The sequence below is a fragment of the Palaemon carinicauda genome, chromosome 14 (assembly GCF_036898095.1).
Source record: "Palaemon carinicauda isolate YSFRI2023 chromosome 14, ASM3689809v2, whole genome shotgun sequence".
Classification (NCBI taxonomy): Eukaryota; Metazoa; Arthropoda; class Malacostraca; order Decapoda; family Palaemonidae; genus Palaemon; species Palaemon carinicauda.
Window position 1 is genome coordinate 132,043,681 of NC_090738.1, and position 25,489 is coordinate 132,069,169.

General features: G+C 33.3%; 1 protein-coding gene across 1 annotated transcript in view; it reads left to right on the forward strand.

Moving 5' to 3' along the window:
• LOC137653360 (uncharacterized) overlaps positions 1-25,489 on the forward strand; it is a 39,203-nt gene that overhangs the window by 12,174 nt on the left and 1,540 nt on the right. Inside the window, exons 2-5 of the mRNA XM_068386724.1 lie at positions 16,102-16,186; positions 16,882-16,960; positions 22,359-22,465; positions 23,091-23,194. Of these exons, the coding sequence (XP_068242825.1) occupies positions 16,127-16,186; positions 16,882-16,960; positions 22,359-22,465; positions 23,091-23,194 (350 nt within the window). The 5' untranslated portion in view covers positions 16,102-16,126. The remainder of the gene's footprint in view (positions 1-16,101; positions 16,187-16,881; positions 16,961-22,358; positions 22,466-23,090; positions 23,195-25,489) is intronic.

Sequence of the window (25,489 nt, forward strand, 5' to 3'; positions counted from 1 at the left end):
TCTCTCTCTCATTAAAAATTAGATTTTAAAAAAAGATCTTTGGTTTCTAAGATATTACAAATAAGAGGTTTAAAGATCAGACCCTCTCTCTCTCTCTCTCTCTCTCTCTCTCTCTCTCATATTAAAAATTAGAGATTTAAAAAAAAGATCTTTTGTTTCTAAGATATTACAAATAAGATGTTTTAAGCTCCGACTCTCTCTCTCTCTCTCTCTCTCTCTCTCTCTCTCTCTCTCATGCCAAACATGTGTTTTTCTTCTTCCCATTTTATAATGCAAATTCATTCTAATTTATGCCATAACTCTATTACCAATTTTCTTCACGTCACACGTCTTGACACAAAGAAAATACCTCCTCTTCGAAGCTTTTTTATTATATACAGCCATATTTCAGACACATCAATATAGTTGGAGATTCTTGTAAACTATTAAGACTTGATTTAAAATAAAACCGAAAGGTAAGCAAAATGTAAAATTCTTTTATTGATAAGCTCGCAAATTTTCCATTATTCCGCTTGAACAGCATGGGACATGATGGAAATTGGGATTTAGGATGGATTGAACAGCAAATGAAGAATAAAAAGCTGATGTCAAAACTAACAGCAAAACATCATTACACCCATATTGTAAACAAATGAACCGTATGAAACCTAATTTTACATAAGACACTCAATGGTGAAAAGTTGTGCAAAACACAGAACAAATATATTGTTCATTTAACATATCTCGAGACCTGGAACCTAATTTTACAAAAGAAAGTCGATGGCCATAAATTGTGCAAAACACAGAAGAACAAATATATTGTTCCTTTGACATATCTTGAGACCTGACACTCAATTTTAAATAAGACAGTCGATGGCGAAAATTTTGCAAAACACAAAAGAACAAATATATTGTTCATTTAACATATCTCGAGACCTGAAAACTAATTTTACATAAGAAAGTCGATGGCCATAAATTGTGCAAAACACAAAAGAACAAATATATTGTTCCTTTGACATACCTTGAGACCTGACACTCAATTTTAAATAAGATAGTCGATAGCGATAAATTGTGCAAAACACTAAACATGAACAAATATATTGTTCATTTGACATATCTCAAGACCTAAAACCTAATTTTACTTAAGACAGTCGATGACCATAAATTGTGCAAAATACTAAAGAAGAACAAATATATAGTTCATATGACATATCTCGAGACCTGAAACCTAATTTTCCTTAAGACAGTCGATGGCGATATATTATGCCCAACACAAAAGAAGAAACACACATAACCAAATATATTGATCATGTGACATATCTCAAGTTATCTAGACCTGGCACACGTATCCATATCCTGCTTGGTCAAAAGGCCTCCGCCCCTGATGCGTGCTCTTAACGTTGGTCAAAAACCAGTGGTACTTTACATCCCCCCCCCCCCCCCAAAAAAAAAAAAAAAAAAAAAAAAAAAAAAAAACAAACAGCGATGGAAAGTCTTGCGTAACCACAGTGACATTTTTGGACCCCACATGGCCCCCAAACCCAAAGGGCAAGTTTTAATACCTTATCAATACCTATTTGCTGACTTCAATGTCATAATTTCATGCGAATTTTCAAAGATATTTAAATGTGAAAAAAACATCTCCCTTTCACTCTGGATTATTAAATTTTCGACGGGTTGGCGGGAAAGGCCTTTAATAAGATATAACTTTTATTACATATAGGTTTCAAAGCAAATAACAAATAACAAATAACATCCACATAATACACATACATACAACAGCAACAACAAATCCAGCATTTCAAATTCACTGCATATATCCTAGTGTACGCGACCAGTCAAAAAATTATGGTAAAATATTTAGACATGCACATACATGCAACCTTCTCTTACCAGAGTATGATTACTCTCTCTTTCCCTAGCCGAGGGACGAGGAGAGACCAGTAGTTGTAAGCCTAAAAGTGACCGGAAATAATAAACAAATTAATATACATATATAAATATATATATATATATATATATATAACATATATAGGAATATATGTATATATATATAATATATATAGGCCTACATGTATATATGTATATATAATAGAAGTGTATATATATATATATATATATATATATATGTATATATATAATATATATAAGAATATATATATATATATATATATAATATATAATATATATACATGTATATATGTATATCTAATAGAAGTATATATATATATATATATAGATAGAGATAGATAGGTAGATAGATAGATAAATAGATAGCCAGACACTCATCATTTATATAATACACAGGGGAGATACATGTATGTATATAAATTTATATACACACAAATCATACTGGCGTTTCCCAAGGTGGTCCAAGAGTAAACAAATCACTTCCCTGTGTATCCTTTAACTGCTGAATTAGGATGAATTCCAATATTAGTTTCTTAATAAATCTATACAGAATACTCATCAGCAGTGCGTCGGAACCTACGCCACCCCCCCCCCCCAAAAAAAAAAAAATTCAAGTATATCGAACACGTACTCAAGCTCTTCCTGGATATAAAGGCCAAATTACAATTAATCTTTCATCTAATATGTATTTATGTATGTATGTAGCCTATGTATGTATGTAGCCTATGTATATATGTATGTAGCCTATGTATATATGTATGTAGCCTATGTATGTATGTATGTATGTATGTATTCATGTATGTATGTATTTCCCGAGTTCAAACCGTCCAATTTCTCCACCGTCTTCTTGACTTTTATCAATTTTGCTCACCGTTCACAAAAGGCAATTACGAAGGCTTCAAAAAAAAAAAATGACAATGTTTATGGCGACATAGATAAGAAGTTTATACCATGAAAAAAGCAGATGGAACGTTAGGATGCACAAAAACCAATAGCAGTCTCTTATGAAAACTCGGGCTGAAAATATTTCTGATAATTTACTTCATGAACGTGCCGAGCCTCAGGAGATTTTCATGGCATGGCGCTCTTGCTTTGCGCCTATTCTAACCAAAATGCGGTAATGTTTTTGCGATAATCACTAAAATAACATATCAGTACTTACTTGAGGGTCATAATCTGTTATGGCATTCAATATTTATTCGGTTAATAAGGATTTTTTTTTTTTAAATTACGTTATCCGTTAGCATTTTTATAAAAGCATTTTCCTTCTTTTCTTGAAAGGACAAAATTAAGCTCATTATATTTCACCTAATTAAGTCTTCCGCTCTGATAAATTCAGTAATAAGGTACGAAATAATAAGGGATGCATCCCCTGACGAAATAAAAAGTAAAATATGAATAAAGACTGAAGTGATACGAAACGCTTTAACATAAGAAAATGACTAAAGAAACGAACGTGTAGGTTTAGAATCACTTTATCATCCATTATTCAAGTGTCCTCAGCTTCAGCATTTCCGAGTTCCTGAGTTCCGGTGTGGAGACTCTCGCCATCTATTGGAGAATCGGGAAACTATCGCAGGGAAACCGTTCGCTGGCAGCATTATGTTCACAGAATAATTAGAAAAACATTTGAAATCCGTTGGGCAAAAATCTTTAAAATTATCTTGTAAATATACAAGTTATCACATGAATAAAATATTAATCTATGTTATCTGCCGGTATTTTCCTTTACTTTTTTTCACTTTTAACATTACTGAGAAAAGAACATATTTTCTTTACAAATAATTCAAGTGAAAAGAAAATGCGTAAGAAACACTATTGTATTCATTCATTGGCTATATAAAAATGAAAACTTGTGTTATTTTATATGAAATACATTGCAAGATGCAACACAGTAAGAAAACATCAGCGAAGACTATTCTATATGAAGCAAAGAAACTCTTCGACTTTGAAACCGTACGCCAGCACCATCTATTGGTCACCACGAGAATCACCCGGTTCTTGCTAGAGTCTGCGGGCCCGTGGGTTAAATCTAAAAAATGCGTTTCAATATTATATTGTTACAATGTGATATATAGCATTTTTCTTTTTGAATGTCTTGTATATGGCCAAGAGTAGCAATTTTTTTTAAATGAACATATATTCAGTAATTTCGATAATGAAATTAATTTATTTTCATATTTTAGTAACAGGGTTCACTACTTCATACACAGTAAAGACATACAAAATATGGAATCTATCGTATCTTCGGGGTGTCAGGAACGATTACAATCCTTCTCCGTGTTGTTTTCCCCTTTAGCCAAGGCTCTATAACTCGTCCAGTTGGACATTACGTGAAATAAAACGCCAGATAACACGCTATCAAGTTGTCTGGTCTGCCCTTTCCCATTAGCCCCTAAGCACTGTAAACACGTCGTACCATAACTCTTGCCACGCCTTCTCTCCAAACAAAATAATGAAAAGATCAGATATAGTTGGATTGGATTATATCATAAAATTTAGAAAAATGACCAGGTACCAGGAACAGGAAAGTCATTCGGCGTCGTTGAGATACAGTTGTAATTTGCTTTAATCTTTCCCGTTAATTATATTTATGCTAAATTAATTCCATTTGTTTTCCTCGGGTCATTCGAATCACGAAAATACGATTTTAATTTCAAATTTCATGCTTATCTGTAGTTTACGACTGCTTATATTCATTCTGTTACCGTTTATTATTCTATTTGCCACCAAATTCTCATCATTCAAATAATGTTTGTTAAATGCCTGTCACTCCGTATTCCTTTTGATATTATATTTCTGGACACTTAACTTTCAACTTTATTCCAGCCATCATTTCCAATAAGAAGTTTGAGTCTTATAGTTTTAATTTTAATATAATGAAAACACGTTCACTATCCTCTCCAACATTACGGAAATGTCTGTCTAAATAAAATTTATAATACTACACAATCTACTGTATAGTAACAGTAATAAGCGTAGTTCATTATGCCTTTTGTACATCTAAAATTGTTTATAAGCTGATGCACAATAATACTTTGTGTATCAAGCGTCACAGGGAACTCATGGCAAATCTAACAGAGGTCAATTCTTAACCGAAACATCACTGAATTTCTTATATAACCTAATTTCTGTCTTTTATGAAAGAAAATGAGGTAATGAACCATAATCAAGTTCGTTCTCAGCCTTTCCGTACAGGGCAATTTGAATAATGTATATAATACGCAAGGAAAATAAGTTTAATGTTTCGCCGATTATACAGTTCCTAAAATGCTGGTAAAACATTTAAGAATTGTTCTCGCTGGCAACTCAAATTTGAATAATAATAATAATAATAATAATAATTAATACTAATACTACTACTACTACTACTACTACTACTACTACTACTACTACTACTACTACTAATAATAATAATAATAATAATAATAATAATAATAATAATAAGGAACATTTCCCCGTTAAAATTATTTTATTATAAAATCTCACAATATAAACATGAAATAAGCACGATTTTATATGCCTATGTTAATGTTCAAATTAGTTAATGAACTAAGTCGGTATAAAGGAATTCGGGGAACAGTGGAATTTGCTCTACATTAAATCACCCATCGTCATGAAAATCTTGCGCAATGGACTCCAGCGGTGGCTATTAATCTTCCTACTCGCCGAAATTCTACTGCAACGTATTTAGGTATAATTCATTCAAGGTTACTGAGCGTTAGACACAAATTCTCGGGGCCTTCCATGAATAGGCGGAAAACCCATTCTGTTAATACTTGCATTGAATATTTCTTTGAAATAATCCCATTCGGAGGACTATATTTAAGCAGAAAAGTGTCACAGTTCTTTGTACATCACTTCAATCATACGACTCGATGAGTTTGTCAATTCAATATTCATTTGCCTTTAAAACTTAGATGTTTAGTAACATGGCTGGTTGACAACTCGAAGAGTTTCTCAATTCAATATTCATTTGCCTTTAAAACTTAGATATTTTGTGATATGGCTCGTTGACAACTCGATGAGTTTCTCAATTGAATATTCATTTGCCTTTAAAACTTACATAGATACTTAGTAATATGGCTGGTTGGTTGATAACTCGATGAGATTCTCAATTCAATATTCATTTGCCTTTAAAAGTTGTAGATATTTTGTAATATGGCTGTTTGACAACTCGATGAGTTTATCAATTCAATATTAATTTGCCTTTAAAACTTGAATAGATATTTTGTAACATGGCTGTTTGACAACTCGATGAGTTTCTCAATTCAATATTCATTTGCCTTTAAAACTTACATAGATATTTAGTAACATGGCTGGTTGACAACTCGATGAGTTTCTCAACTCAATATTCATTTGTCTTTAAAACGTTCATAGATATTTTGTAACATGGCTGGTTGACAACTCAATGAGTTTCTCAATTCAATATTCATTTTCCTTTAAAACTTACATAGATATTTTGTAACATGGCTGGTTGACAACTCGATGAGTTTCTCAATTCAATATTCATTTGCCTTTAAAACTTAGATATTTTGTAATATGGCTGTTTGACAACTTGATGAGTTTCTCAATTCAATATTCATTTGCCTTTAAAACTTATAGATATTTAGTAATATGGGTGTTTGACAATTCGATGAGTTTCTCAATTCAATATTCATTTGCCTTTAAAACTTATAGATATTTAGTAATATGGGTGTTTGACAATTCGATGAGTTTCTCAATTCAATATTCATTTGTCTTTAAAACTTACATAGATATTTAGTAATATGGCTGGTTGACAACTCGGTGAGTTTCTCAATTCAATATTCCTTTGTCTATAAAACTTACATAGATATTTTGTAATATGGTTGGTTAACAACTCGATGAGTTTCTCAATTCAATATTCATTTTCCTTTAAAACTTACATAGATATTTTGTAACATGGCTGGTTGACAACTCGATGAGTTTCTCAACTCAATATTCATTTGTCTTTAAAACGTTCATAGATATTTTGTAACATGGCTGGTTGACAACTCAATGAGTTTCTCAATTCAATATTCATTTTCCTTTAAAACTTACATAGATATTTTGTAACATGGCTGGTTGACAACTCGATGAGTTTCTCAATTCAATATTCATTTGCCTTTAAAACTTAGATATTTTGTAATATGGCTGTTTGACAACTTGATGAGTTTCTCAATTCAATATTCATTTGCCTTTAAAACTTATAGATATTTAGTAATATGGGTGTTTGACAATTCGATGAGTTTCTCAATTCAATATTCATTTGCCTTTAAAACTTATAGATATTTAGTAATATGGGTGTTTGACAATTCGATGAGTTTCTCAATTGAATATTCATTTGTCTTTAAAACTTACATAGATATTTAGTAATATGGCTGGTTGACAACTCGGTGAGTTTCTCAATTCAATATTCAATTGCCTTTAAAACTTACATAGATATTTAGTAACATGGCTGGTTGACAACTCGATGAGTTTCTCAATTCAATATTCCTTTGTCTATAAAACTTACATAGATATTTTGTAATATGGTTGGTTAACAACTCGATGAGTTTCTCAATTAATATTCATTTGTCTATAAAACTTATAGATATTTAGTAATATGGCTGGTTGACAACTCGGCGAGTTTCTCAATTCAATATTCATTTGCCTCTAAATGTTATAGATATTATGTAATATGGCTAACGTATCATCTAGCCAGTCATTAGAGAAATCAGATACACTGAAAGTGGTATAAGATTAGTTTTCGTAACAACCACAGTATTTTGAAAATTATGTCAATTCTATTAATCTTGGTAAAATATGAAGGATGGTATTGAGTAGCTTCAAATAGTATCGATCCTTTTTTAATTGCAACAAATTTGATTCAGGTGATTTTCAATTTCTAATTTGCTATGAAATAAACTCGAATGATTTGAAAGCCATAATTCATGATTCTTATATATGTGCCATATTCATTTATTTCTTTCGTTTGGTATCAGACAAATAGGTTTCATTGTTCAAAATAGAAAAGCACTCAGAGTGCAGACCTCCACCATAGCAGCTTATTTATCGAAACCAGCATGCCTTTCCCAGAATCAATTTAGACCGAAGGCGTATTTGAAGGCTATGTCAGAACCATGTACTAACTTGGGGTTAAGTTTACGGTTAATTCGGTCGACCTTTTGCTCGACCTTGACCTTTGACCTAGGACTCTCAAAGTTGAATAAATTTCACGTCTCAACATAATAATTAATACTTAAAAGTTTCAATAGTCTATGAGTAAAATTGTGCCCAGGAAGTTGTTTAAAAACAAACAAACAAACAGAAAAATAGGGGAGAAAACATAACCTTCGTTGACGGGGTTAACAAAACACTAGACATTTTACAGTAACGACCATTACAATAACACGCATATATCTTTGCTACATACATGAATTATCACTGACAGGGAACTAGTTGATGATGATCATGATGATAGTACCAAAGTAATTTTGACTGACAGAACCAGCTGGTGATGATGGTGCCATAGAAATTTAGACTGACAGAGAACTAGCTGATGAAGATGATGGTACCAAAGTAATTTAGACTGACAGAACCAGTTGGTGATGATGGTGCCAAAGTAATTTAGACCGACACAACCAGATGGTGATGGTGGTGCAAAAGTAATTTAGATTGACAAAACCACATGATAATGATGATGATGATGGTACCAAAGTAATTTAGACTGACTGAACCAGCTGGTGATGATGGTAACAAAGTAATTTAAGACTGACAGAACCTGCTGGTGATGATGATGATGATACCAAAGTAATTTAGACTGGCAGAACCAGCTGGTAATGATGGTACCAAAGTAATTTAGACTGACAGAACCACCTGATGATGATGATGATGATAATGATGATGGTACTAAAGTAATTTAGACTGACTGAACCAGCTGGTGATGGTGGTACCAAAGTATTTTAGACTGGCAAAACCAGCTGGTGATGATGGCACTAAAGCAATTTAAGACTGATAGAACCTGCTGGTGATTATGATGATGATAACAAAGTAATTTAGACTGACAGAACCAGCTGGTGATGGTGGTACCAAAGTATTTTAGACTGGCAAAACCAGCTGGTGATGATGGCACTAAAGTAATTTAGACTGACAGAACCAGCTGTTGAGGATGATGAAGGTACCAAAGTAATTTAGACTGGCAGAACCAGCTGGTAATGATGGTACCAAAGTAATTTACATTGACAGAACCAGTTGGTAATGATGGTACCAAAGTAATTTACATTGACAGAACCAGTTGGTAATGATGGTACCAAAGTAATTTACATTGACAGAACCAGCTGATGATGGTGGTACCAAAGAAATTTAGACTGACAAAACCAGCTGGTGATGATGATGATGATGATGGTACCAAAGTAATTTAGACTGGGAGAACCAGCTGATGATGATGATGATGATGATGATTATGGTACCAAAGTAATTTAGACTGACAGAACCAGCAGGTGATGATGGTGCCAAAGTAATTTAGACTGACAGAACAAGCTAGTGATGATGATGATGGTACCAAAGTAATTTAGACGGACAGAACCAGCTGATGAAGATGATGCTGATGATGATACCAAAGTATTTTAGACTGGCAGAATCAGCTGATGAGGATGATGATGATGATGTTACCAAAGAAATTTAGACCGACAGAACCAGCTGGTAATGATATTATCAAAGTAATTTAATTTCCGGAGCTTTTTTTTCCCAAAACAAATGCGGCTAAATATTCGTCAGTATTTTTCGAAATTATAACACATTAGAATATCCTGAAGACCTGAATTAAGAGGAGCGCCAAGGCCAGCCATAATTAAATCACATTATCCTTATATTAAGTTAACCTCTTCATGCTTCCGGGCCGGGGGCCATTTTGCTTGCAAATTCTTTCAAAGTTTTCCAGTGCAAAAGAAACAAACTTGGAGAGCAATTTTCTCTTCTTGAGAATGCCGACAGAGAAAATGAAGTTTGGAAAGAAATAGCTTTCTTATAGAGCAAAAATATATAATCATAGTTCCTCAAACAATTAGAATTGCAATGATAATAAATGGAAAAATTATTATGTTAGAAACATTTTTAAAACAATAAAATCAGAGAGGAGAGAACTTACTTTCAAAATATGTAAACAAATTTGGAAGAAACAAATATAAAGCTGAACTCAACCATAACGAAACCAACATTAAACGAAAATTTTAATATTAAAAAATATATAATCAATTTCTCAAGCAATTACAATTGTAATGATGATAATGAATGGGAAAATTTATTATATATGAGGAAATATTGGAAAACAACAATACTAAAAAAGAGGTAATGTAATATGTAAACAATTTGAAAGAAACGAATACAAAGATAGAATCACCATAACCAAACCAGAATTCAACGAAAATTTCAATAATACAATTTAAATGTTCCCACAAAAAACGTATACTGACAAAAAGAATAAATAAGAGAATCTAAAGGCTATAGGCAATATTTCTGTAATTAAAATATTATTCAAAATAACATGTTAAACAATTTTAACTTTATATTCAGGTTTCTACAAAACAGGCTGACCACCAGCGAAAAAAAACATAAAACAGAAGAGGGAAAACGAATTCAAATTAATAAGATGCTAAATGCCAACGCAAGGAACAAATAAATAATTACAATAGTTTAACAAAACAAGTAACGGATCCAAGTATCATCCTTAAAATCAATATCTGTAAACTATATCTTTCTCTAACGCTCAAACCTCGCTGTATACATGATGAACAAAAGCACCAAACATCTTGATTGCTTGCTACCATGTCTAAAATCAAGATTTTTCACCACCCAATGTCCACCTACTCCTAATATAACTTACACAGTTTAATTATGCTTTCACAACGGCTTTAAATAATGAATTATCTTACTGCAAAAGGTAATCTCTTTAATAAACGTACCATCTCTAAAGTTTATATATAATTTTCATCAATTTGTTCCCCAATTATTCTCTTCCCCTTTGTTCCCCTAATTCTACAATAACTGTTGCAAAGTATTCATCATGATCTACAATGTTATTTTTTTCCATTCCCAGAATATAGACAGCATATTACAGAAAGGGGAATTCTCTCGGGTATTAAAGCTATTCATTGTATTAATGAATTGAAAATAATTTATATTCATTGTCATTATTGTTATCACTTCAAGTCCAGCTGTATCCCCAGTCAGAAAAGTAAAAATGCTACAACTCGAGAGCCACAACCCCGTAGGGAAGGAGAATATAAGCAGCGAATGAATTATAAAAGCATATAACAAAGATGTAAAAAAGGACAACAAAGTTTAAATGAATATGTTAAACAACACAGACGAGACGCGTGTAGCGAAAGAATTCAAGCCATTAAAGAGATCGGGTTGGGGAGAGAGAGAGAGAGAGAGAGAGAGAGAGAGAGAGAGAGAGAGAGAGAGAGAGAGAGAGAGAGAGAGAGGGGGGGGGGTCCAGGACCTACAAACAATAAAACTAGAAGTTTTGTTAGGGTTTGACTTCAACACCTATATTACCACCATGCACTAATTCAAGGTAAATCACTGTTGAGAGATTCAGAAACCATACCGTAAAAATGTTTTTAAGTCAAAGCCACATTTATGTGTAAAAAAAAAGGCTGGAAATCAACCAGGGGTACTATAAGATTTTATTCATGTATTTACCATTGCGTTCAGTAATGCTACTAATAAATAGTCTATCAATTTTGTCTGAAGAATGGGGTCTTTTAACTAACTTGGTCAAAAGCAGTACTAGGATAAAGACGAATAATTAAAACTACTGTTATAATCGATTGATTTCTGTACCACCTTGGAAAATCACAGGAATCTAAGTCCAAGTAAAAATATGATTAACTCCCTCAAAACATTTCAACATTCGACAAACATTAAACAAAAACATTACAAACGTAGTTCTAGATACAGTAATTGGCCATATTCGTGAGGATACAGTTAAACCCGCCATAAGAGGCAACGAATCAACAGTTTTACAATACTGTATTGCATGACACCGGTATACACCTACTAATCATGAAAGTCAAGTAAAATCCTAATTTCACAGGGACAAATGGTTACACTACACAATTTAGCTTTAGGGAAACAGGGATTATAACATTGACTTTCTAACTGATCTGTTTACTCTCAAACATGTCACTCAAAAGGTTTGTTTTCCATGTAGGACATTGAGTGGTTGAGTAATCTGGTATATGCAAATTGTACACAAGTGTTGATCGTGTTGCAGCAGATAGGTTTTCTGTCATAGTCACGTGGTACTTGATATCAGCTAAAGCATATATCCTCTGGGCATATTCATGCCATACATAATAAGCCTTATTCCTTTTCTTGTGTTTATAAATAATCATAACTGTGATCGTCATTAAAATATTTAGTCTAGCAAGAGTGCACATTAGATTTCACGCTCACTTTTAATTATTCAATACCAATTAGTGGACCAACATTCCTACAGTAGTCATAACATAGGGGAATCTTCGCATACTACATCAAAGCAATTGACAGACTTATGCGCGGCCTCATTTATAATTTGCACACATCCAGATTCAAGTTACAAGATCGTAGGTTTAAGAGGTCAGTGGAAGAAACAAAAAGCAACCAATCCTAAGAAGTGCAGTGAAATCACCAACAAACATAAAAGAACTCTTTATAACATTTGCATCTTAACCATGATTCAAAGACGTTAAGAGAGCGATAATTAAAGTCTAAAATTCCAATGCCAGTCATAAATTCTTAAAACGATCTCAATGTAGCCATTTAAGGAAGCACCGATTTCTTGAAGCCTGGAATAAAGACCTGCGAAGTCTTAGAAAATAATAAATAATCTTCATCGTGTAGAGGAAACTAAAAACCGCTGTAATTAGCATGTAATCCACGAATATTGCACTATATGAAATGACTCCTGCGAGATCTAGTAGAGCGGCCCAGGAATTTACACAAACCACTGGCTCTTTCAAGAACAAAAATGAATAAATACATTTCATGACGTTAAATAACTAACGATAACAATCCTGATAAAGTCAACGACAAGAACTAGGTTATGGATATAAAAATATTTCATAATCACTTCAAACTAAAAAATAACGATCAACTAGAGAGAGAGAGAGAGAGAGAGAGAGAGAGAGAGAGAGAGAGAGAGAGAGAGAGAGAGAGAGTCCATACCACTTGCTATATCAGTCTCTTTTTCTTTTTCCTCATCATCTTCTTTAAAGCTTAGAAACTGGCCCACTTTGAGGCTGGTCTCTATCTTCAAGGGACAGGCGTCTCTCGTTTTCGCAAGTCTCTCTCTCTCTCTCTCTCTCTCTCTCTCTCTCCTTCACAAAAATATGTTAATTAAAGTAGGACAATTGAAATACCCTTACTATCATACATTTAAACAGGGGTGAATAACAGTAGTGCTCTCAATAAGTTATACATCTCAATGCGCGTATTAAAGAAACAAAACTAATCATTATTCATCAGGTACAATAACACATTATCAAGAATGAATTACGACATCTACATTGTTAACTCTTGAGCACCAGATGTGTTCGCTTATATATGAACACTGCCTAGAATTGCTGTACCTGTGTACACCTGTGAAATAATTTATTCCCCTTGGTATCGACGTAAGCAATGACACATCTGAAAGCCGGAGTTCAGTTAGCAGAATAAATTCATTCTCTCTCTCTCTCTCTCTCTCTCTCTCTCTCTCTCTCTCTCTCTCTCTCTCGATATATTGGGGTTTATTATCATTAAAATATATTGTGATATAATGTAAACTATAATTAATACCTCAGATACGATGAATGTGAAGGATAAGCATTATTGTAAAATGGAAATACAGAAAACCTGAAACTAGCATAGCCTTGAGAACACTGTCATACAACTTTTCAATTTTCGAACATAAAAAATTCTAAGCAATTGTATGAGTTTCACATAAGCAGATCCATACGATCCTAGAAAGTAAATACGTGTACTGTACACTCACACAATTTATATATATATATATATATATATATATGAGGTTTTTTGCTTCCCATCAGTGATTGGATCGTGCCCTTAAAAAAAGGGAAATTAAAAAGACTAATATCTTAAACTCGCTACTAAGTAATCCAGAATTGTCTCCACAGAACCTTTGTAACACTGAAGCCCTTGTTAGGCGAAAAGTTCTCCTTCGCTTTAGTAACATCTTAATCCAACACCTAAAAGGATCCTTAAGGCGTCGAGGTATATGTGAAGTCACACACGACGATCATGCGCAACGGGAAAAGTTCTGTGAAGGTTAGGAAAGTTCCTAGGTGGATTCTTTCCAATGGCAGATTATGACAGCTATGTATCTTGGGCTAGCATGATCCGTATGTTAAAGGATTTTTGGATGCTCGTGGGATACTGCGTTAATTCGATATATTTCTATTATAGCCCATTATACTTAACTTGTGTTAGCTGACTCTTATTTTAGGGGGATTTTATAAGATCTAAAAAATATGGTGAAACATGACATTAGTTCACAAACGTTTAACTGGGCTGCACAAGGCACTAAAAGAGTAGGAAGACCCATGCCTACATGGCTGAAGACTATGAAGCGCGAAATAGGAGATGATGAGTGAAGTATTGAATAAAAAGCTCAAGATAGAGACGACCGGTGAAATCTAATCGAGGCCCTTTGCGTCAATAGGCGTAGGAACAGATGATGAAAAAAATATGGAACCCTTTCTCATGTAAACTTTAAAACGAGAAATCCATATATTTCATTTCTATCAGAGTTGGTTGCAGATATGATAATAATAATAATAATAATAATAATAATAATAATAATAATAATAATAATAATACCCTGCTTAGATTAGCTGACAGTCTTTGGTTTGGAGAAACTCATTGGATTACTGGCGACCTTCATTTCTTCGGATAACTCTTGTAACATGCAACATTTTAAGAATCTACTGGCCACACACATCAATTCTATGTATTGTATTAGCCAATGACCTCTAGACTGCCCCTTTTCTTAAGCAATAATTTCTGTTTTCTCGCGAGCATGGATTAAAATCTAACTTGTTAATCTCTTCGTTAGTTCCTTTTAACATTTTGTGGCTTTCAAAGTAAAGTTTATCTGGACACATTCAGGAATGGAGGTTTAGAGAACACTGTTGCCATAACAGTTCTTCCAATGAGGTGTTTGTATTTATTTCTTGACAAATAGAAAATCGAAAATAATAATGATAAGGAACTTTACTCAATGCTATCGACAGAAGTATAAATCGAGAAAACCATTAAAAAAATCTATGCATGAATGATAGCAAATGTAAGGCACTCCTATACCAACTGCAGCTTGAAACTCTGTTGATAATCAAATCCCTAAATTCAATTATCAATTTATCATGTTTAAGAAAAATATGAAAATGAAAAGGCTTTAATTTCCTCATCCCCTCTATACATTTCAAATGAAATATCATGTAACAATAAATTCTCAGAACAAATAAGTCTGATCTAATGAAAAAATATTGCATTCATTTGCAAAAATTCGATTTCAAATATCCGAAGCTTTGTAAAGAATTATATTCCATTTTCCTACTCATTTAGATTGAAAAAAATATCACAACTTATCAATAGAAATATGGACGCACATCTATAATTCAATGATGAATGTAGCAGTTAAATATGTTAATAGACTCCCTTTGATTAACACGTTTATTTTAAAAGTGGGTTCGCAAGTCCATTAGAGAAGGCATAACCCTTTTATAATATGTTTGAGGAACACAAAAAAAACCATGACTTACATGTGTAAAGTTTTTACATTATAATATCGTTTGTTAAAGCTAGCTTATTTTGAGACATGAGCTGCGGAAGAACCATCGACAGTAGGAACCAAATTTAAATATATAACCCAATGGTTTGTTGCGTGGAGCGGCAAAGAGAGAGAGAGAGAGAGAGAGAGAGAGAGAGAGAGAGAGAGAGATATTTCAATTCATTCACAATATCTTCAGGAAATTATATTGGTATCCCTAATGCAGAACTGCTAATTCTGTAATTGCAAGGGTGGAGATACTAAAGATATATAACGGAACTCTTTTCTGCCTTCAATTTTAATTTCGGAATTTCTCGACTTCACTGTACCTTGAAAGGATCTTATAATTTGCACATGTAAATACTTGTATATCATGAAGAGAACTTCATCCAGTTACAAACTATGACTACTTACAGCTTCATCAACTGCAGGACAAGCGAGATGCAGCAGAACGGAAAACAACTGGGGATCTTCCTCTTTTATTTCTGTATAGTGTTGCAGGTAAGTCGTCACATAATTTCCTTTTTTTTTTTTTTCTTAATTCATGACAACTCTAGTTATTAGCAGGAAAGAAAGGAACATTTTATTACTCCTTTCTTTTCGATGAACGTGGAATAGTTGCACAACTTTTTGATAAGGGGACTGTATTCTATTTCATGGAGATTTGTTAGTAAAGATTTCAAGTTGTTCTTAAATGTCTTTACTTGAATCGTTTTAACAATCATCCTCTGCAAATCACTATGATCATCATTATATTACTTTCCTCACGAGGAAATTGTGACCAAAGCCTTCCGGACATTAAATCTAATTGGTTTTAAAAAAATCTGATCTTGTATCCTCTGTCACTTGCGTAAAAGTAAAGACATTTATAATGCCATTCTGGATTATCCTTTGGCCATTCTTCTACATTAAATTGAAATATACTCTTCCTTTTTATTTTATTTCTTGGCTTCTTCATTACTGGGAGACTCACTTTTCATTGTAAGTTTCTTCAAGACAGATCTCCCTCTTATCTTTCCTAATTTAATATTTAGTTTTCCTTCGTTTCACACTTGAATCTTGGCTCTATGTTAATGTAAAAAAAAAAAAAAATACATTTCCGGAGAAGGGATGTTCAAAGTTTTCAAATACAATCAATCTATTTTATTTATAATTAATTAATTATTCAATCTATTTATTTAATTTTAAATTTTCAGGTTGTCAATGCTTTTGATGAACTTGGCAGTTCTTCCCATTTCTTGAACCTGACTAAGCGAGACGTAGTCCCTCCCACTAGTAAGTATTACCTGGAACTATTCGTGTGCGTGTTGGAGAGAGAGAGAGAGAGAGAGAGAGAGAGAGAGAGAGAGAGAGAGAGAGATCTTATGCATGGTTCCATTCCAGTAGGTTGTTGGTAGAAGTTATCCTAATTTGATGGCATATATTTTTGAGAAGCAATGAACGCTCATGGCACGTATATTCTCTCTCTCTCTCTCTCTCTCTCTCTCTCTCTCTCTCTCTCTCTCTCACCCATAACGGTCGAGCAACAACTATAGTCCATTTCTCTTAGCGAGGCATATTTGCACAGGCTCGCAGCGGTGCCCTTTTAGCTCGGAAAAGTTTCCTGATCGCTGATTGGTTGGACAAGATAATTCTAACCAATCAGCGATCAGGAAACTTTTCCGAGCTAAAAGGGCACCGCTGCGAGTCGGTGCAAATCTGCCTCGATAAAAGAAATGGACTATAGTCTGTATCCAGAACTGTATAATTTTGTTTTTCCGGAATATACAAATAAAATGAAAAAGACCACTAATTAATCTTTTGTAGCATAATTGTTAACGTAAAAATTTTTGTTGCATGTTTATTACCATGTAAACATTTTTGTAGCATAATTGTTAACGTGCAAACATTTTTTGTAGCATAATAGTAACACGTGTCAACCACTTTACCTTGAAACATACCGCAGTGAGACAACCCCCTTTCTGAATCACTTATATCCCTACATACATTACGGAAAACATTTCAAACATGAATCTCGCTTAAAGAAATAAAAGACACGATTTGGAAGACCACCCCAAACTTATCAAACTAAAACAGCATTTATTACTACCTTAACTGAGATGGGGATTACAAGAAACGCTGAAACTGGCATTCAATTTCTATATATCAATCTTCCCATTGTGTTTTTATATATCTTCAACTGTCAATTGCACCGTGCAAAGCAGCAATTGTAAAAGCAGAAGCAGCCTGTGCACTAAATATTGAATCCTGCAGTTACATTAGACAAAAAGTCGTTGTAACATGAAAAGGAAAATCTTCATATCAAGTAGAGAAAAGCGATCGACAGGTTTCCTTGCCATATTTTTTTATTTTTTTTATCAATAACTGATAACTACTATAGGTGTCAGACTTAGGTGAAGAGGTTATACAAAAGCCTACAAGAAAAGAGTCGCTATAATAATCCAGATAACATCATTATTGTTATTTTCCAGTATTTGTATTGCTATAATCAATAGAAAATGCAGGTATATAAAATAAAAATTCAAGATTTATTCGAAATGCCTAAAAACAACTATTAAACATTTAAAAAGGAAAAAAGCCAATAGGTAAACCAGGGTAACAGCAGAAATCCCGATATAGGTGAACAAAAAATATTAGTAATATTTCAAGGATAATTTGAAATGCACCCCAAAACAACTATTAAACATTTATAAAGAAAAAAAAGCCAATACGTAAACCGAGGTAACAGAAGAAAACCCGATCTAGATAAAAAAAAATATACCAGTTTTATTTAAAGGTTAATTTGAAAAAAACAAAAAACAACTATTAAACATTTATAAAGGAAGAAAAAAACAATAGTTAAACCGAAGTAACAAGAGAAAACCCTAGATCTAAGTGAAAAAAAAAACACGAGTAAAAATACAAGGTGAATTTGAAATGCCCAAAAAAACAACTATGTAACATTTATAAAGAAAAAAAAATCAATACGCAAAAACAGCTGAAACCCCAAGATATAGGTTTAAAAAAGAACGCGAGTAGCAATACTCTGGGATTTAATACTGACGTCAAAGCCGCAGGAGACAATTTTTTTTTTTTACTCTTATTAAGAAAATATACAGTTTACAAGTTCATTTTTACAAATACATATATAAATATATAATTTATATTTTGATATTGGTTTTCCTGATGTGGTTTATAATTCATCATTAGCATATACTAACATTAGTCATATTAATATTTACATAGCATGGATAGTCCTAACGTGTCACAGCGAGTTTCTGAAGGTCCCTCTTGACTCGCACTTCAGAATTCAGATTCTGTACCTCACAAGTAATGGAAATAAGTATTTCAGTAACAATTCTGTTTCTAATTCTCAATGCAGTACCGATGTTTATATTATTACAGTGGGATATGTAAATCTATCGGTACATGCAAACTATTGGTGATGGAGATATTATGCAATATTTTAATTGTGCCTTAAAATATGTATAATAAGCATTTTCTTCATTGAAAAATAACCTGCTTGATATTCTAATTTACTATGGACTGACAAACCATGTTGAATTTCTTTTTCCTAAATGCTCAACCCATTACAAACTTAACAAAGGGTATTATTACTATTATTACTTGCTAAGCTACAACCCTGGTTGGAAAAGCAGGATGCTATAAGCCCATGAGCTCCAACAGGGAAAATAGCTTAGCGAGGAAAGGATATAAGGAAATATACTACAAGAGAAGTTTAAGAATATTAACATCAAAATAAATCTATTATATATAAAGTATAAAAACATGAAAATAACAAGAGGAAGAGAAATAATATAGAATATAGCGCACGAGTGTACCCTCAAGCAAGAGAACTCTACCCCAAAGACAGTGGAAGACCAGCATCAACTATATATAAAATATAAAAACTTCAAAATAACAAGAGAAGAGAAATAACATAAAATAGAGCGCACGAGTGCACTCTCAAGCAAGAGAACTCTACCCCAAAGACAGTGGAAGACAAGCATCATTGATCTCATGCCTACGCATCTTGCAGCCAAAGCGAAGAAGCTCTACTTGGACAGAAATTAATTAACAAATCGTAACCAGGATATTGCAGTTATGCAGCATTATATCATTATCCTAATTAATCGTTCAACTATGTGATTACCGAATGACTAATTAGTTCCTTTATATCATTACGGAGTCTCCGAGATAGAATAGGAAGAGAGGATCCCCAAAGAGGGAGCAGATATCGTCTTTGTTCCAAGTTTAATCAGATGAAAAAATAAAATTAGCGATTCTTTCTTACGAATATTGTGGTCTATTTCGTTGTTATTATCGTGTTCTCTTTTGACACCCGGTTCATTTAATAAGATATTATCTCGCAGGGGAAATAGTAAGCTGTAACAAAAGGAATGACAATATATATCGTGTATTTTCTGAGTATTTGAACCACTACTGCGGTGACTGTAAGGGCATAACGATATAATTATAATTCATCAAAGCTGTTAGGAACTTCATAACATTCTCTCTCTCTCTCTCTCTCTCTCTCTCTCTCTCTCTCTCTCTCTCTCTCTCTCTCTCTCTCTCTCTCTCTCTCTCATACTAATCTAGCAAGGCGTGTATCTAGCTAAGCGTAGCAATAAGGATAATTTGTAGATTTTTCTTTACAGCCGTTTTATCCTTCAAAATTAAATGTTTTCTTTACAAAGTAAAGCTGCCAGGCGACAGACTCGTAATCGTATATTACTCAAATAATAACATTATATTATTTTGGAAATTACCCTTTGTGTATGGAAAACTTAAACCCACATTATTTCCGACTTGACAAAACCAAACTAAATACCCTTGGAGTGCTTGATTCCGTATCTACTACTTTTACTTCACCGCCGATCTGGAATACAAACATTAGTCACTTGCTTTATATTCTCCCAGTGTATATTGGCGAGATTGATTAATTTGCGTTATCAAATACAAAGGCTTGAAATATATTCCGATCATCACTACAGGGAGGCTTCCCTTTTAGACTTTGTCCATTAACTGAAAGTTTATTTACTTGTTATTCCAAGACCTACATCAAACACCGTTGGTAATGAATCTCTGGTTTCTTTGTTTGATGGAAGAATGGAAAAGATATTGAATAAAAAAAAATTAATATTGTGTAATCCGACTTAAATGAATGCAAATAGTGCAATAATCATTAGAGAACCAAATTTCATCGAGCAAAAATGGTCATTTGTTCTTATACAGTATCTATGAAGGGTTCTTATTAAGAGTTACTAATGTGGAAAAATTATTTGAAATTATGAAAAATCATTAAACTAAAAGTCATGAAATAGTTATACTTCAAATTTGCACTTCAACAGGGGAAGCAATACTTCAAATATCTATTGTAAAATTCGTGGTTAAGTTACTCAAAATATTTTTCGTTTATTACAACCTTCAACGTCCCGTCATCTATCAACGGAAACCTCCGAAGGATTTGTTTTAGCTATCGTCTTTGTTAGTCCATTAAATTTAACCAGATTAATCAAAGCCTCCAGAATATAAAACCTTTCCAGAATCCCCTCCAGGAAATCAAAGTCTTCTGCCTTTCCTATCTATTGTTTCCTTATGTAAATTATACAAAATATAGATTCAACGCTCCTGAAGGATGATAAGTGGGTCTACCAATGTATTTTATGAACATCTCAATATTGAAGTATCAATGTGGAAGATCATATTGAAAACGAATATTGCTGAACAAGTTTCATTTAATATATATATATATATGTATATATATATATATATATATACACATACATTATATATACATATATATATATATATATATATATACATATATATATATATATATATATATACATATATATATATATATATATATATATATATATACATATATATGTCACCTGATAGACCGATTCTTTTCAATTTATCTATATATATATATATATATATATATATATATATATATATATATATATATATATATATATATATATATATATATATATATATATATATATATAATTAAAAACCCGTTCTATCAGGTGACTTATTCCAAAATGGAAGAGCAAATGGGAAGAAAGCACACTTAATGAGCCTATCCTTTGGCCCACAAAATAAAAGCGGTATATATCAAATGACAGGCAAAGTGAGACCAAGTGTACTAAAAACATGAAATCATGAAATGCCTAAGTAAAGACATTAGTATAATATAAGGCTTTCTAACTGGGTTGTCTTTGAGGTTAAAGTAACTAAATGTAACATAAAATCCCGTAAAATTATTTTTCTGCCACTAGTAACGGTGTGAGTGAACGAAAGTATGTGCAATGAAAAGGCAAACGCCTTACAGCATGAAACAAGGTCTGCTTAAAACGCCTATTGTAAGTAGGTGTACGAATAGACAGAGGATGACTGAAGAGGCAACTTGTTCCTTCTCTCTAAATCCCAAACAACACCTTAACATGAAAACTGACAATTAACACTTGGAAAACTCATATGTAATGGGTTTTCAGGAAGTAAATCTAGAATCTCCCTATTTTCTATATCTACTTTAACATGATGGTGTGAATTCTTTCAAATGTCATTTTCCAATTACCATAAGAACTGTATCAGTGTTCAATGTTACAGTAGGTGTGTCACTCAAGTCTGTGGGTGTGCGCTTTTTATATTCATGTTTCACCATAATTTAATTATATTCCAGGATATTTCGTCAATTGCGGATCTATCACTGTTTTAGATGAGACTGAAATTGCCATGATTTACTCTGACACCGAGAGAACTTCACTGAAATGCAAAAGGACATTCCAGGTAAGACAACTTGGCTTTCAAATTGAAGACTTTTATTATGCAAAAATAAAAAAAAAGTCATATATACTTTAACATGTAAAGTAATCCAGAGTCACTTCATTTTTTCCTCCTTTTTTATTTATCTATATTTATCTCCGCCAACAAAGTTGGAACGAGGTTGTTTTCGCCCATGATTGTCCGTTTGTTTATTTGTGAACAACTTCCTGGCCACAATTTTGCTCATAGAGTAGTGAAACCTTCAGGAATTAATTGATGTGTTGAGACGTGGATGTGATTCAATTTTGAATACACTAAGTCAAAGGTCAAAATTGAGAAATAAGCTGCCGTGGAGGTCACAATTTTACTCATAGTGAAACTTTCAGGAAATAATTGTAATGTTGAGACGTGGAAGTGATTCAATTTTGAAAAGCCCTAGGTTAAAGGTCAGGGTCGATAAAAAGGTTGAGAAATAAGCCGTGGCGGAGGTCTGCGCTTTACTCAGTGCCCCTCTAGTTTTTAACGTTTCGCAAAGATAAAAGATTAGCATGTGCACAACTAAAAATGGATAGAGATAATTTCTTATTTATGTGAAGTCACGGATGCTTATAACTTTGACGATTTACAATATTTCTTCTTTCTTTTTCAGGGTCCTGACGGAAGAGCCTTGGGTTTAACCTGTCAAAACTTCAACTTGAACCCAAGGGGCTGCAAAAGGGAGAAGATGATCGTCAAAGAACCAGGCTTTGGAAAGTAAGTGACAAGAATGAGATCAGTTTAAAGGTCACTCATGAATGGCAGATCCACTGGTCTAGAATCTGACCATATATACATATGATCAGAGCCCAAGCCCCCTCTCCACCTAAGCTAGGACCAGGGAAGGCAAGGTAATGGCTCAGAAGGTAAACCTATAGGGTCCCTGAAACCACCCATCCTTAGCTCACAAGGCTGGTAAGGTTGTAGACTACAAAAAACTATCGAGCTTGAGGCTGACTCGAACCCGAGTCCGGGGATTGCCAGGCAGGGACCTTTCCAATATGCCACCACAACTAATTGTTAAATAATAATTTCAAAAGACGATTTTGTGTTTTGAAATAAACTGAAAACATTCGGATACTCCAAAAGCATTGAACGACTTCTCTGCATTTTGTATTAATTTCTTTTCTTTGCATATTCTGAACGCAGTATAATTAAGAAAGATAATATTCTCACAATGCATCAATGTTTAAAATCTCTCGTTTTCTGAAAATCTTTTCAGCATAACAAAATATTATAATACTATACAAGATACCAACAAAACAGGAGCATTCACACAAATACAATTATAACATAAGAATGGACAAATTGGTAAAGTTTACGAGCTATGGAGAATTTTTTTCAACATTACCATTAACGAGCATAAAGGAAAAACACACTTTAACAATACTATTAACAAACTTAGGGGAGAAAGTTTCGACATAACTTTCAAACAATTTTTTACTTCGGCTGTAATCAGCGGTAAAGAGTAGTCCTGTAGGGAAAACTACTTACGGATAATATAAAGGCCTAAAGTGTAGCAGACAAAATCTTGCTCAAATATCTTTTGTGACCCTTTTTATGTCAATCTTTCTTGTCTTAATAAAAACGCCATCGACCCGAAAACAGTATGTTGTAAGCTACAGCCATCACATGGTACTCAAAAGAAATAAAACTCGTCAACTTCGTTTCATAGAAAGCATATCAAATAGGTTATTTTTTATTACAAATGTATAGTGGAAATGTTTTGTGCTTCTTGCCAACCAAATCCAAAACTGAATACTGATGAATACAGGAATATTTGAATAACTATTCTTTCTTACTTATCCAAATGAAGAGAATTTTTTTTTCGTTCCTTTTTGTAGGTATTTTTATGTATTTACGTAGATATATATTTAGGTAAAAGTAAAGATAGGCACCTTGCTACAAAAAAAATGCAAAATAAGCGAATATTCTAATAAATATTTCAGTCTAAAAGCTTAATAAATCTTCCTAATTTGTATTTGAATCTGACCAATCTTACTTTCAAACCCATTTATATAAAACTTCCCAATTTCCTTTCGAATAAATTCTCAAACTTTCCTTGAAGAGTCTCATCCATTTTCGTATTTCCCATTTATGTTCTCATAAATCTTCTCCATCGATCAACGAGTTCTATCATTCTTCGAAATCAATCTTAGAACCTAATGAATGTGTCTAATTTCTTTCACGTTTAAAATATGCCTTCCTGATCTTATTTTTTACACTTTTTATTTATCAATTCAACGATACTTTAGAGTAGCATGCAATTAATTTCTTTTACAAACACTATAATCATTCATTCATGTGTATGTGGTAACGTCCCTCACTGGTGAACGCCAGACTGGGGTTCAAATCACGCTCAAACTCGATAGTTTCTTTGGTCGCTGCAACTTCACCATCCTTGTGAGCTTGGGGGAGCCTATAGGTCTATCTACTTAGTCATCACCACCCATTGCCTGACCCTCCTTGGTCCTAGCTTGGGTGGAGAGGAGGCTTGGGCGCTGATCATATCCATATATGGTCAGTCTCTAGGGCATTGTCCTGCTTAAAGGGGCAATGTCCCTGTCCCTTGCCTCTGCCATCCATGAGCGGCCTTTAAACCTTTACGGTAGTTATTTATAGCCATGTATATCATTATACATCTTTTAACTCCATTTTTCTTTCTTCATCATAAAATCCGGTGAGAGTGGGGCTGAGACAGGGATGTGTGATGTCGCCGTGGTTGTTTAACTTGTATGTTGATGGAGTGGTGAGAGAGGTGAATGCTAGAGTGCTTGGACGAGGATTAAAACTGGTAGGCGAGAATGATCATGAATGGGAGGTAAATCAGTTGTTGTTTGCGGATGATACTGTACTGGTAGCAGACACAGAAGAGAAGCTTGACCGACTAGTGACAGAATTTGGAAGGGTGTGTGAGAGAAGGAAGTTGAGAGTTAATGTGGGTAAGAGTAAGGTTATGAGATGTACGAGAAGGGAAGGTGGTGCAAGGTTGAATGTCATGTTGAATGGAGA